This window comes from Garra rufa, chromosome 21 (genome assembly GCF_049309525.1).
Source record: "Garra rufa chromosome 21, GarRuf1.0, whole genome shotgun sequence".
NCBI lineage: Eukaryota > Metazoa > Chordata > Actinopteri > Cypriniformes > Cyprinidae > Garra > Garra rufa.
Window position 1 is genome coordinate 30495414 of NC_133381.1, and position 15434 is coordinate 30510847.

Here is a 15434-nt window from a genome sequence, read left to right on the forward strand (position 1 = left end):
TGTGTGGTCTCCTATAGACACATTCTGGACAAATCCACAATACCGCCTGCGTCTCCTGGAAGAAGATGATGACCCGGAGGATGATGAAGTGTCTTGCACTTTTGTTGTTGCTCTAATGCAGAAAAACAGGCGTAGAGAACGCAAGTTGGGTGCAAATCTCTTCACTATTGGATTTTCCATCTATGAGGTATCAATCACCATATTTAACCTTTCAAAACATAATATATAAAACATAATGCATTTTTATTCTGTCGGTCATGAACAATGATGCAAATACCAGCATTAATCACAAATAGTGAAAAAAGCAGGATACATCCACTCTTTTACCTTTTTCCATTTGTCCATAGGTTCCAAAGGAGGTATGAAAATGCGAAGACGATAAATGTTTGGACTCGAGGCTTCTGGATATCATGCTGTTGATGCAGTGCTTTCTCTTTACCACTCCTAGTTCCTTTGTGCTTTAACACACATTAACAGATGTTTTATAGATTTGTGACTGATCAGATTCTTTGCTCCTGTGTTTCTCTGTCTGTTAGATGCACGGAAACAAGCAGCCCATGCAGAAGGATTTCTTCACGTCTAACAACATTAAGGCTCGCTCCAGGGCCTACATTAACCTGCGCGAGGTGACCCAGCGTTTCCGTCTGAGTCCTGGGGAGTATGTCATCGTTCCCTCCACCTACGAACCCCACCAGGAAGGCGAGTTCATCCTCCGCGTCTTCTCTGAAAAGAGAAATACCTCTGAGTGAGTGAAAGCAGAAGGGATGAGTATTTTCTTAATCAGTATTTTTGTCCTGTTTTTCAGAAAATCTATCTAAACATGTTTAGTTGAGAAGCAAAATAAAATGTCTTTTAGTGAAATCAAAGTTTTTACTGTAAAACAAAACAAAATGCTGATTAAGGGGCTGTACACACACAGAACACGTTTTTTGGATTCAACTGCGCTGCTTTTTAATTGTTTTGTGTTAGATGAGTTTGACCATTTATGAAAATTGTGTCTCTAATTACTCACCCTCATGTCATTCCAAACCTGTAAGACCTTTGTTCATCTTCTGAACACAAAAATTAGGATGTTTTTTATTAAATCTGAGAGCTTTCTGACCCTGCATAGACAGAAACACAAATTACATGTTCAAGCCCCACGGAAGAGAAGAAATTGTTGAATAAAGATGTTATTTTTGTTTTCTTTGTGAACAAAAAGTATTCTCCTAGCTTCATAACATTAAGGTTGAACCACTGATCTCACATGGACTATTTTAACAATGCCCTTACTACCTTTCTGGGCCTTGAATGTGATCTATGCAGGGTCAGAAAACTCTCGGATTTCACAAAAAATATCTTAATTTGTGCTCCAAAGATGAACGAAGATCTTACAGATTTGGTACAACATGAAAGTGAGGAATTAATGCTACAATTTTCATTTTTGGGTGAACTATTTCTTACAATGGGTGCTATTTTATGTACAAAGACTGTGTTGCTACTGTAACATAGGCATGGTTACATTATCATGTGAAAACTAAGGTAAATTCATGTATACCTGATTGAGTTCTCTATACAAAAAGGGAAACAGTCGGGAAAAGGGGTGAAAAAAAATATAAGGACAAAAAATTTAATGACAATTTGATTTGTAGAGCTGGAAGAAATCGGCCCCAGTTCGAGGCTGTAATGGAATCTTTTTTAGGACAAGCAGCAGCACATTTTGGGACCTTCCGGTAAACATTTCCTTTCAGTTCTGACCCACTCTGAAGCACAATTAAACTTCAGCTACATGGAAGACACGGACACACAAAGGACTGCCGATGTTCTGCAAGAAAAAGTGATGATGCTGAATGTTCGAGACGTGATGAAGGAGTATTTTAACAAGGATAATGTCAAAAGTGATTTCTAGTTTCTTGATGTGACCCAAATGTGAATTAACCACTGGGCCTGTGATAGTCATTGTAACTAGTGATGGGAAGTTCGGATCATTTTACCGACTCGGATCTTTGAGTCTCGTTCAGCAAAATGAACGAATCTTTTTTCGAGTCATTTCGTTCATTTTACCAAAATATAATTAAAAAGCTACGTTTTACTTCCATAACTCATGTAATGCTCATACACGTTTATATAACGTTGATCACACTACAAACAAGACAAAACTATAAGCTATTAGAAACAAAAGATTGATGCATTGTGTACCTGGGTCTTCATGATTAGCTGCCTCACTTCTATCTGTCCGGGTTTGAGTCGTTCGTTCATTACGTGACAACCCCATATAAGCTTAACTAACGCAGTCTGAGCCGGAAACAGAATTGATTAGTTCATCTCTCGAGTCTTCGGGTCCGAGTCGTTCGTTCATCACGTGACAGCCTCAAACGCTTAACCTATGCTGCTGGAGCCGGAAACAGAATTGATTAGTTCATCTCTCGAGTCTTCGGGTCCGAGTGGTTGTGGCTAGAGGGTATACAGCTCAGACCGGAAACTAACAATGAAATTAATTGTTCTACCTATTAGATTGTGTTTTATTAACGTCTACACCTACCCCAACCCTAAACTTAGCCCTTACTATAATACAAAAAAAGTATTATTGTTGTACAGTGTGACAAAAATAACGTTAGACTGATGTGCGCATGCCCAGTAGCCTTAGTTGTGGCTAGAAGGGATACGTCTACGACCGGAAACTAACAATGAAATTAATTTTTCTACCTATTAGATTGTGTTTTTATAACGTCTACACCTACCCCAACCCTAAACTTAGCCCTTACTATGATAAAAAAACAGTATTATTGTTGTACAGTGTGATAAAAATAACGTTAGATTGAAGTGCGCATGCCCAGTAGCGAATCATGTATCCCTTCTAGTCTTTACCGGTCCGAGTCGTTCGTTCATCACGTGACAGCCTCAAACGCTTAACCTATGCTGCTGGAGCCGGAAACAGAATTGATTAGTTCATCTCTCGAGTCTTCGGGTTTGAGTCCTTCGTTCATAGTTGCGCAATTGCGCATGCGCGACTGAACGAATCACTCCCCGAGACGACTCGTTCTTCTCGAGTCACATAAAGATTCGTTCAAAATGAACGAATCGTTCAAGAACGACCCATCACTAATTGTAACCATTAATTTTAATAATAGTAAAAATACTTTAAGGATTACTCACACATGGTGAGTTTGAGTAATTCCTACTCAGTTATAATATATAAATGTATGGTTATATGGCTGATGTAAGCAGAATAACAATCGATCATTTGGCTGTTTATCAAAAGGGGCTCAAAAGACTGAAGAATAAGCTCAAATATGAGGAAAACCTACATGAAAAAAGGCTCCCCGAAAGCTCTTTGATAACCTGTGCTGTTTACTGTGGTGACCAGTGTTTGTTGGTTTCTTCTCAGGGAGATAGAGAACAGGATTGAAGCTGATCATCCAGTGGTAAGTACTTGATCATCTAAAAGCATTTGAAATCTGAATGAGTTCAACTAAGATGTGCCTTTATTACGAATTGTACAAAACTACTCGGATACAAGTATTGAAGACAAAAATACAACAACGTCTACTGAAAATGGTAATAAAATCCCGTTGATTTTTATAAAGGGAGTGACTTGGTCATTTCTAGAGCTTGTGAACTGCCTTTTTTATTATTTTGTACTGTTCTTATATACAGAATGTCACAAAAGTGAGTACACCCCTCACAATTCAGCAACCATTTTTGTAAATCTTCTCAAGGAACAACACTATAGAAATGAAACTTGGATATATTTTAGAGTAGTCAATGTGCAGCTTGTATAGCAGTATAGATTTACTGTCCTCTGAAAATTACTCAACATACAGCCATTATTGTCAAAATAGCTGGCAACAAATGTGAGTCACCCTAAGTGAACTTGTCCAAATTATCAATATATTATGTTTGCACCATTGTTATCTGGCACTGCCTTAATCATTCTGGCCATGGAATTGACCAGAGCTGCACAGGTTGTTGCTCGGATCCTCTGGACAGGTTGTCTTCAGCAAACTGTTTGCAGGCTTTCTTGTGAGCTAGCTTCAGATGAGGCTTCCTTCTGGGACGACACCTATGCAAACTGACTTGTTGTAACTCATTTTACTCGTTTTCAGGGTGTTACTGAACCTCTAATAGCCTTGGCCATCTTTGTGGAGCGCAACAATTCTAATTCCCAGAGATGCCATGTTGAACATTCAGTGGCCAGTTTAAAAGAATTGTACTTAAAGCACCTAATTTTAACTGCTCTAATACAAGATACACAAGTTTGTATGGTCCTGCCAAGCAGACAAAAACATAAACATGATGAATAGGACATGTGGCTTTGCATGGTTAAACAACATACTGCTGTTATCACTTTTGTTGCCAGCTATTTTGACAATAATGGCTGTATGTTGAGTCATTTTTAGAGGACAGTAAATCTATACTGCTATACAAGCTGCACATTGACTACTCTAAAATATATCCAAGTTTCATTTCTATAGTATTGTCCCTTGAGAAGATATACTAAAATGGTTGCTGAAATGTGAGGGGGTGCTCTCTCTGTACTTTCTGTATTTACTTATATAATACTTTAGCAACCACGTTGCAACCCACTGGTGAGCGAATTTCACACAAGTAAGCAATTTTTTTCAGAAAATGTTTTTTGATTCTTACTTCAAGAGGCAAAGCTGTCCAAGTAAAATCTGCAGTAATTATTGAAAATAAGGAGCACAGAATAATTTTTTCAAATCTAGTAGTGATCAGATTCTTTGGCTTCTTACACAATGAAAATGAGTGATAAGATTCTCACATGTCTGTTTTACAACTCCCATGTCTGATCAGCCGGATCCGGCTTCGACTGGGGAAGAGAGTGAGGAGGACCAGCAGTTCCTGTCCATTTTCCAGCAGATCGCGGGGGACGTGAGTACTGGGGAGGCACTGAGCGCTGGGGGGAGTGTGAGTATGGTGGTGGGGTGGGACCGGTAATTGGCCATGCCAGTGGTAACAGTGGTAACAGCCATATCGTGACAGTTTTATGTTGGCGTAATAAACACCACACCTGCCTTTCTGTTTATTCTTGTGTCGTGCAGCAAATGGAGATCTCAGCCAATGACCTTAAAGATGTCTTGAACAAGGTGGTGTCTAAAAGTACGTACCTTTGTATGAGTGTTACATTGTATGGTTGTGGTTTTTCTATATGATCTCTTCAAGAAATGGTCTGCTGTTTACAGACAAGGATGTACACACTGAGGGCTTCAGTCGAGAGAGCTGTAGAAGCATGATTGCCCTCATGGACGTATCCTTTGTATCAAGATTACATCATTTCTGTAAAGCCCATTTGAGGTATTGTCCTAAACATTTGGGTTATTTTCAAAAAAGTTGCCATTTGGTACAGTTTCTTTCAAAAGCATTCATACCCCTTCATATTTTTTCACATTTTGTTATGTTGCTGCCTTATGTCAAACTGCTTTAAATGACTTTTTCCCTACATCAATCTACACTCCATAAACCATAGTGGGAAAGCAAACAACAGGGTTTTAACATCTTTGCAAATTTATTCAAAATAAAAAACCTAAATGATTCCATTGCATAAGTATTCATACCCTTATTGAGGACAGTTGTATTTTAGCTCGGGAGAATTTATATTGCTTTTAGATGTTACTGCACTTCAAGTGTTAACCTGTGGCAAATTCAAATAAATGGGTATGATTTAATAAAAGGTCTAACAGCTGCCTGTAGAGCTCAGAGACAGGATTGCATCAAGCCACACATCTAGGGAAAAGTTCTGAATTTATTTATTTTGCTGCATTGAAGGTTCACAAAAGCATGTAATCTCCGTTACCCTTAATAGAAGAAGTTTGATACAACCATGACTCTTCCTAGGGTCCTGGCCAAACTGAGCAATTTATGGAGAAGGGCCTTGGCTAAAGTGGTGACCAAGAAGCTGATGAGAAGCTGACAGAGCTTGAGAGGTGAAGAGGTGATATGAAGAATGCCCAATGTTGATGTGCAAACCTTCTTGCGTCATACCCAAAAATACTTGAAGCTGTACAGGTGCATCAGCGAAATACTGAGTTAAGGGTATGAATACTTTTGCAATGTACTTATTTCAGTTTTTTCATTTTTAATAAATTTATGACAATTCTGTTTATGCTTTGTCATTATGGTGCATAGAGTTCAGATTGATGTGGAAAAATAATTTAGAACAGTTTAACATAAGGCAACAACAACAAAACGTGCAAAAAAATGAAGGTGTATAAATACTTTTGCCAGGCACTGTATATGATGTCACTTCCTGGAACATGATGATAAATATAAAAAGGGAAATTTCACAGCATAACAGGGTGGAAAATAAAGATATGAGTTGTATGGTTTTTGACACATCTATTTTGATTTTGACAGTTTTGTCATTTCTCCACCAGATTTAATTTTGTATCAGATGTGATAGTGTACAATACTGCACGCAAATCTTTCTTAATCCTAATCACACAGATGGACGGAAAAGGAAGACTTAGCCTACAAGAGTTTAGACAGTTGTGGAACAAAATCAAACAGTGGCAGGTTTGAAATGTTCTCATTTGTTCTTATATAATTAAAAAACAAGACTGTTAACCCCTTAGCATTTTGCATTGAGTTAAGTTTGACAGAAATGCTAAAGGGTTAAACACATTAACTTGAATTTTCCCCACAGGGAATCTTTAAGCGCTATGACTTTGATCATACTGGCACTATCAGCAGCTATGAAATGAGGAACGCCATCAATGATGCAGGTTAGGAAATTTTCGTGTACTTCTGTGCTCATGTCTCTAATGGTCTTGTCACTGCTCAGTCACGTGTCTTGTGTGCCACTCAGGGTTCCGTCTGAATAACCAGCTCTATGACATCATCACCATGCGGTACGCCAATGAAAACATGAACATTGACTTTGACAGTTTCGTCAGCTGCCTTGTGCGACTGGAGGGGATGTTTAGTAAGTCGTAATCTTTTTTACTAGCAAACAGCACAAGTAGTATATTCAAAACTCACTTTTTATCTTGTCAAAAACAGCTCTGTTCACAGCGACCCGTTTCGGTGCATGTCTCTTTAAATGATAATGAGTTACTGCTTACTCCGCCCCTCTCTTCCATTTACTATGTATTCGGTGATGCATTACCAATCAAAAACAAGTAGCTCTGATGTCGGGAGAAAATGAAGACTCTTATGTTATTACATTTTTACATCCAACTACAAAACACCTGCGTTGCTTATGAGAATTGTCACTACAGCTGCTCCAAAGCTGAGAAAATGACGGACAGCACACAACTGGCTAAGGGTGGAAATATGCTAATATGGTCAGTCCGTCAGCGGTTGTGGGTAGGGCCTGAGCAGTATGATGTCATATTGCTCAGAAAATCAAAACGGCTTGATAATTGACATTGTTTGGTTTTTTTTAGTGATTAAAAATGCAAGTGAATGGAATTTTTTATCATTTAAGCTCGGGTTTTTTTTTTTTTTAAATCATATTTTACATTATTTTGCAATGCATCCACAATATATGTGACCCTGGACCACAAAACCAATCACAAGTGTAAATTTGTCGAAATTTAGATTCTTACGTCATCTGAAACTGAGTAAATAAGCTTTCCATTAATATATTGTTTGTTAAAATAGGACAATGTTTGTCTGAGAGACAACTATTGGAAAACCTGGAATCTGAGGGTACAAAAAAATCTAAATATTGAGAAAATCACCTTAAACGTTGTCCAAATGAAGTTCTTAGCAATGCATATTACTAATCAAAAATCAAGTTTTTAAATATTTATGGTAGAAAATTTACAAAATGTCTTCATGGAACATGATCTTGATATACTTAATATGCTACTGATTTTTGGCATAAAAGAAAAATCGATAATTTTGACCCATACAATGTATTTTTGGCTAATGCTACAAATATACCCGAGCTACTTTAGACTGGTTTTGTGGTCCAGGGTCACATATTAACTCTGTGATAGTAAGCATGGAATTATTATACTTCTTACAAGGTACGGTTTAATTGATAAACAAAACAAAACAAAAGCAGCATTTGTCTTTTAAAAAAATGTTTTGTCCACCCTTTTACATTTAAAATGTCTTCAGATTGAAAGACAATACAAAAATGACAAATACCAGCAGTAGCGAGCAAATATCATTGTATCACACCACATTTATTTGCAGTCAGTAGTTTTCTGGATTGTGCCAAGAACAGTATTTTATTTTATTTTTTGATTGATTGCTGAATTTTTCTCATGAGCTTGATAAGGTAAACAATAAAATACTAATAAATGTTCCTATGAAATTTGATTTAAAAATAACTTTTAAATAAATTATGGAGCTCTGCACAACTAAATATCCCACGAATTAGGAATTTGTCCCCATAACTTAGGTTGAGCCACATTTTATTATAATTAAAGTATTAATTTAATATAATGTAATAATTAGTTGAATCATGGCCACTTTGTACTAAAGTGTTCCCATGTTTTGGCAGTGGATGGAAGGAAATCTCAGCATAACAGGGTTGAACAAAAAGAAATTTCCACATTTTGTTAGGAAATGTTTTAAATGAAACTTCTTCATACATTGAAAGTCATGGAAAATACACACAAAACCTGAGATTTACCCAATAACACAGTACAGTATGTAAACAACTAAAGATTTTTCATATTTCATATGTGACCCTTGACCACAAAACCAGTCTAAAGTAGCAGGGGTATATTTGTAGCAATAGCCAACAATACACTCTATGGGTCAAAATTATTGATTTTTCTTTTATGCCAAAAATCATTAGGATATTAAGTAAAGATCATGTTCCATTAAGATATTTTATAAATTTCCTGCTGTATATATATTTTAAAACTTAATTTTTGATTAGTAATATGCATTGCTAACAACTTAATTTGGACAAGTTTAAAGGTGATTTTCTCAATATTTAGATTTTATTGCATCCTCAGATTCTAGATTTTCAAATAGTTGTATCTCAGTCAAATATTGTCCCACCCTGACAAACCATACATCAATGGAAAGTTTATTTATTCAGCATGTATAAATCTCAGTTACAAAAAAGTTGACCGTTATGACAGTTTTTTTGGTCCAGGGTCACATATGTTAATTTTGTATATTTTATTTTACAATTGATTCGGGGGTTTTTCATACTAAAAATTAGGGTTCTGATTAAAGTTTATTTTCGGTTAATTATTCAGACAGTTAACTGAGTATTTGGATAATAAAAGTGAGAAGAAGTGAGACTTTTAAATGACATAAATACATAGCAATGAGGCAAAAAATAATTAGTTCAAATAATGTATCAAAAGCAAGAAATCATATAGTTTTATTGAATAAACTGTTAAAATATATCATGTATTAAAAACAATAGAACTAATGTACATTATGCATTATATCAAATGCATGCAGAGGGCGCCGTCGGCCTGACGACTGTTTTAACACTACTGCACAAGCCAATCCTTGTTTAAACAACATTTGGTTTGGCTAAACAACATTTAATTCAAATATGCAATCGATTTTTAATAGTGCGCCATTTCTTTATGACAGAAATGCTACAGCATTTTTTGAATATGTGGAAATCAAAACGTGTAAAAACAGAGTAAGTGTTTGAGCTTTTATTTTTTGAAATTGCAATGAACAGTTAGCATATTGAGAAAGATAACGATTCCCCTGTGTTTGCAGAGGTTTATAAATGATTTACCTTACAAATCTGATGAAATGGTGCACATTGCATTTCCAGATGAATGTAATAATAAACCCAAACTCATAGCAATATGCAGAGTCTAGAACGTTAACGCTGTCTGAAGTAAACCTGTTTTCTTTGTAGGAGCGTTCCAGGCCTTTGATCAAGGCGGAGATGGCACCATCAGACTTAATGTACTTGAGGTAAGTGGGTCTTAAGACATAATTTAATGCATAAAACTGGAGGTTGGCTCATTTAAAAAATGTTCAACTGCTTTTTCAATTTCTCCAGTGGCTTCAGCTAACCATGTACGCATAGATCAGCGATGGATCCAGGTGAGCCCGGACTCGGCAAGGACCAGAACTACCAGCTCTTACCTCAACACTCAATGTGCCAGACTACTGTTACCTCTTTCTCTGTACCTCAGCCCACACTGAACACCAGTTCTAGAAACTTCACACATGATTACTCCTCTTCATTTCAGTATTATATGGGGTGGCAAGAAGGGTGAAATGAGTATTCGTGATACAGACCGACGTCACAGATTGCAGAAGAAACGTTTTTGGGGGCGTTTTACGCAAGCAACTTTTGAGGCACGTCGCAATTGCTGGTATTTTGTTGTTATTCATTCCTCAGATTAACTTTTCACATGAACTTCATTCAGTTTGTCTACACTGGTGTTACAGGCAGCATTTCTCATTTACCTCAACTAGCCTCAAAAGATGCTAATGTTTGATGACCCTGAGATTTTCTTTTGCCGTGTACTCATGGGCCTTATACAGTTGAAGTCAAAAGTGTACATACACCTTGCAGAATCTGCAAAATGTTAATTATTTTACCAAAATAAGAGGGATCATACAAAATGCATTTTTTTTTCTATTTAGTACTGACCTGAATAAGATATTTCACATAAAAGACGCTTACACATAGTCCACAAGAGAAAATAATAGTTGAATTTATAAAAATGGCCCTGTTCAAAAGTTTACATATGCTTGATTCTTAATACTGTGTTGTTACCTGAATGATCCACAGCTGTTTTTTCGTTTTGTTTAGTGATAGTTGAGTCTCTTGTTTGTCCAGGACAGTTAAACTGTCCGCTATTCTTCAGAAATGTCCATCAGGTCCTACAAATTCTTTGGTTTTTCAGCATTTTTGTGTGTTTGAACCCTTTCCAACAATGATGTATGACAACTGAGGGACTCATATGCAACTATTACAGAAGGCTTAAACACTCACTGATGCTCCAGAAGGAAAAAACGAAGCATTAAGAGACAGGTGTGTAAACTTTTGAACAGAATGAAAATATGTACATTTTTCTTCTTTTTTTGCCTAAATATTTTTTTTTTATATGTAGTACTGCCCTTCAGAAGCTACAGAAGATACTTACATGTTTCCTAGAATACAAAATAAGTCGCTTTTACCCTCATCTTTAAATTTAAAAGTTTTCACCCCCTAGCTCTTAATGCATCGTTTCCTTCTCAAGCATCAGTGAGCGTTTGAACCTTCTGTAATAGTTGCATATGAGTTGTCCTCAGTGTGAAAAGATGGATCTCAAAGTCATACAGTCATTGTTGGAAAGGGTTTAAATACACAAAAATGCTAAAAAAAAATTGTGAGACCTGAAGGATTTTTCTGAAGAACAGTGAGCAGTTTAACTGTTCAGGACAAACAAGGGACTGAACAACTATCACTAAACAAAAAAAACAAAAAAAAAACAGCTGTGGGTCATTCAGAACACAGTAAAAAGAATCAAGTGTATGTAAAGTAAAAACTAAAGCTATTATTTTCTCTTGTGGACTATATGGTAACATTTTATGTGAAATATCATATTCAGGTCAGTACTAAATAAAAAAAATTAACATGCATTTTGTATGACCCCTGTTATTTTGGTAAAATAATTAACATTTTGCAGATTCTGCAAGGTGTATGTAAACTTTTGACCTCAACTGTATACAATTGATTATCTAATACTCCATAGAACTGTAACACTAAAAAGAAATAGATTCAGATATAACTCTAAACAATATTAAACATATTACGTTGTACACGTGATGTCTTACAGTGAGAGAAACTATTTGAAATCCGGTCTGGTCGTTCACACTGAAACACAATCCAGATTTGACTCTGATTTCGCATCACATATGGATGTTTTTGGCCAAATCTACACAAACTCAGATTTTTGTCTGAACAAAGTCTCTCAGAGACTTGAAAACTCGTTTCATCATACTACCACTGTTTACATCCACCCAGCCTCCCATTTGATTTGGTAATAGCAAAATCCATTAAAACAAAGCTTGAATGAGGACCATGTGGTCCTTACTGTTTCAAATCCTAGTTTGTAAGTGAACATAATAGGACATAAGAAACATGAAGAACCAGGTAAGGGGGAAAAAAAATCAAAAACTACTAGAGGAGAATCATTAGAAAACGTCTCACATTTCATGACAGATTCAGGGTCTTTATTGAATGGAGACACGGGTCGAAACTAGGCTTTATTTGTGCTTGACCTGCATTTAACCCTTTGTTCAAATGAGTGTTCTGACTCCACCCGTTTAACCCGTTGAAGTGCTTTCCCAGGAGGGAGGAAAAAAACTGAAGCCTGACTATTTAAACATAAGCGTAAGTGGCAATTCCAAATTAAAAGTTTGGGGGGTAAAATATTATAGAACTGGTATACTTCACCATTTATATTATATCTGATTTATTTCAGCCTACAAAATTTGAGTCACAGCATTTAACACCCTGTTATGTGATGTTATATTCTAGAAATAAACATTAAACAAACATTTCATAAATTCAAGACAGATTTGATCATTTTTCATAGAAGAGCAGTAACAAGGTTGCATGGTTGAGTTTGAGAAATGAAGTCAACAGTAAAATAGATTATTAAGGGAAAACGTTGTTTTTTCATGCTCCTGTCAAGTTTTAAGATTTTGGGCTTTTTGGTTTTTCATGAAGTGTTTTTTCAGACTAGTGAAAAGAAAACACCCAAAAGACACTGTTAAGTTTCTTTTATAGCACTTTATCTATTTGTGTCAATAGATTTCAATTACAATACATATTTTTAAAGGCTGTTTTCTCAAAATGAGTTTTTCTCCTAAACTGAGCCATAAATCTTCACCTCAGTAGCATTTACACACACCAAACTTTACATTTTTATTCCTGTCTATATCCTGAAGGTTTTTACAGAGGGATTGTTCATGTATAATTAGCTTGATTTTATACAACATTTTATTCCCCCAAAAATGGTTAAAAAAAAAACAAATAAACATGTTTTTTTTGTTTGTTCATTTTTTTTCTGAATTATGAAGTGACAAAATGAGATACCCAAAATCCCCCTTAGATATTTGTACTAGAAATGTATGCAGATTAGTGCATATTTAAACGTAACATTTTAGAAAACTTGTAATACAAAAAATCTTTACAATTATCAGTGTAATTAATCAGTTGGGTAAGTAAGGTGATAACTATTAGTTATTTTTTACCCTGTTCACCCGCAGTGTCTCACCTTAAAGGAACACTCCACTTTTTTTGGAAATAGGCTAATTCTCCAACTCCCCCCGAGTTAATAAGTTGATTTTAACCGTTTTGAAACCCATTCAACCGTTCTCCTGTTCTGACGATATCACTTTTAGCATAGCTTAGCATAGATCATTGAATCCTATTAGACCAATAGCATTGCGTTCAAAAATGACCAACAAGTTTCGGTATTTGTCCTATTTAAAACTTGACTCTTCTGCAGTTATATCGTGTACTAAGACCAGCGGAAAATGTAAAGATGCGATTTTCTAGGCCGATAAGATTAGGAACTACACTTCCATTCCGGTGTAATAGTCAAGGAAGTTTGCTGCTGTAACATGGCCGAAGCAGGCGCAGTAATATTACGCAGCACAACGCCGGTCTTAGTACACGATTTTTAAATAGGACTAATACTGATACTCATTGGTTATTTTTGAACGCGATGCTAATGGTCTAATAGGATTCAATGATCTATGCTAAGCTATGCTAAAAGTGATATCGCCAGAACAGGAGAACGGCTGAATGGGTTTCAAAACGGTAAAACTCAACTTATTAACTTGGGGGGAGTTGGAGATAGTGATGGGAAGTTCGGATCATTTTACCGACTCGGATCTTTGAGTCTCGTTCAGCAAAATGAACGAATCTTTTTTCGAGTCATTTCGTTCATTTTACCAAAATATAATTAAAAAGCTACGTGTTATTTCCACAACACATGTACTGCTTGTACAAACGTTGATTACACTACAAACAAGACAAAACTATAATACTATTAGAAAAAGAAAAGGTTAATTCATTGTTTACCTGGGTCTTCAGTCTGATTAGCTCCCTCACCTCTATCTGTACAGGTTTGAGTCGTTCGTTCATCACGTGACAGCCCCATACGCTTTACCTATGTTGCCTGAGCCAGAAAAAGAATTGATTAGTTCATCTCTCGAGTCTTCGGGTTTGAGTCTAGTGATGGGTCGTTCTTGAACGATTCGTTCATTTTGAACGAATCTTTAATGTGACTCGGGAAGAACGAGTCGTCTCGGGTAGTGATTCGTTCAGTCGCGCATGCGTAATTGCGCAACTATGAACGGACGACTCAAACCCGAAGACTCGAGAGATGAACTAATCAATTCTGTTTCCGGCTCAGGCAGCATAGGTAAAGCGTATGAGGCTGTCACGTGATGAATGGACGACTCAAACCCGATGACTCGAGAGATGAACTAATCAATTCTGTTTCCGGCTCAGGCAGCATAGGTAAAGCGTATGAGGCTGTCACGTGATGAATGGACGACTCAAACCCGATGACTCGAGAGATGAACTAATCAATTCTGTTTCCGGCTCAGGCAGCATAGGTAAAGCGTATGAGGCTGTCACGTGATGAATGGACGACTCAAACCCGATGACTCGAGAGATGAACTAATCAATTCTGTTTCCGGCTCAGGCAGCATAGGTAAAGCGTATGGGACTGTCACGTGATGAACGAACGACTCACGGTGTGTTCACACGGGGCGTAAGCGTCAACGCTTCCCATTGACTTTGAATGGGTGACGTCAAGCGTTGCCGAAAAGAATTGTGGATCCGTCGGCGGCGCTTCACTAGCGTTGCTCGCGGCAGAAGTTGAGAAATTTTCAACTTCTGCCGCGAGCAACGCCAGTGAAGCGCCGCGTCAGCCAATCAGATCGCTCTATGCAAATACAGTGGCCAGGCGGCAGCCAATCACGTTTATCCTGTTCAAGAGCAGCATTTCATTGGCTGACGCTGCTATGACCATAAACGTCAGCCACGCCTTCCGTTAAGCGTTGCCGCTTATGCCCCGTGTGAACACACCGTAAAACCTGTACAGATAGAGGTGAGGGAGCTAATCATAGACTGAAGACCCAGGTAAACAATGAATTAACCTTTTCTTTTTCTAATAGTATTATAGTTTTGTCTTGTTTGTAGTGTAATCAACGTTTGTACAAGCAGTAGCCTACATGTGTTATGAAAGTAACATGTAGCTTTTTAATTATATTTTGGTAAAATGAACGAAATGACTCGAAAAAAGATTCGTTCATTTTGCTGAACGAGACTCAAAGATCCGAGTCGGTAAAATGATTCGAACTTCCCATCACTATTTGAGTCGTTCGTTCATAGTTGCGCATGCGCGACTGAACGAATCACTCCCCGAGACGACTCGTTATTCCCGAGTCACATTAAAGATTCGTTCAAAATGAACGAATCGTTCAAGAACGACCCATCACTAGTTGGAGAACGAGCCTTCAAAAAAGTGGAGTGT

The 15434-nt window shown here is 37.0% G+C and overlaps 1 protein-coding gene across 3 annotated transcripts in view; it reads left to right on the plus strand.

Moving 5' to 3' along the window:
* capn3a (calpain 3a, (p94)) overlaps nt 1–12452 on the plus strand; it is a 24595-nt gene extending 12143 nt beyond the window's left edge. Inside the window, exons 10-21 of one of the 3 annotated variants that reach the window (XM_073827588.1) lie at nt 18–187; nt 348–359; nt 537–745; nt 3368–3404; nt 4795–4908; nt 5043–5100; nt 5184–5248; nt 6445–6513; nt 6644–6722; nt 6806–6922; nt 9797–9855; nt 9944–12452. In XM_073827588.1, coding sequence (XP_073683689.1) covers nt 18–187; nt 348–359; nt 537–745; nt 3368–3404; nt 4795–4908; nt 5043–5100; nt 5184–5248; nt 6445–6513; nt 6644–6722; nt 6806–6922; nt 9797–9855; nt 9944–9970 — 1016 coding nt within the window. In that variant the 3' untranslated portion in view covers nt 9971–12452. The other 2 variants (XM_073827589.1, XM_073827587.1) reach the window with 2 other exon arrangements.
* Nucleotides 12453–15434: the final 2982 nt, after the last annotated feature.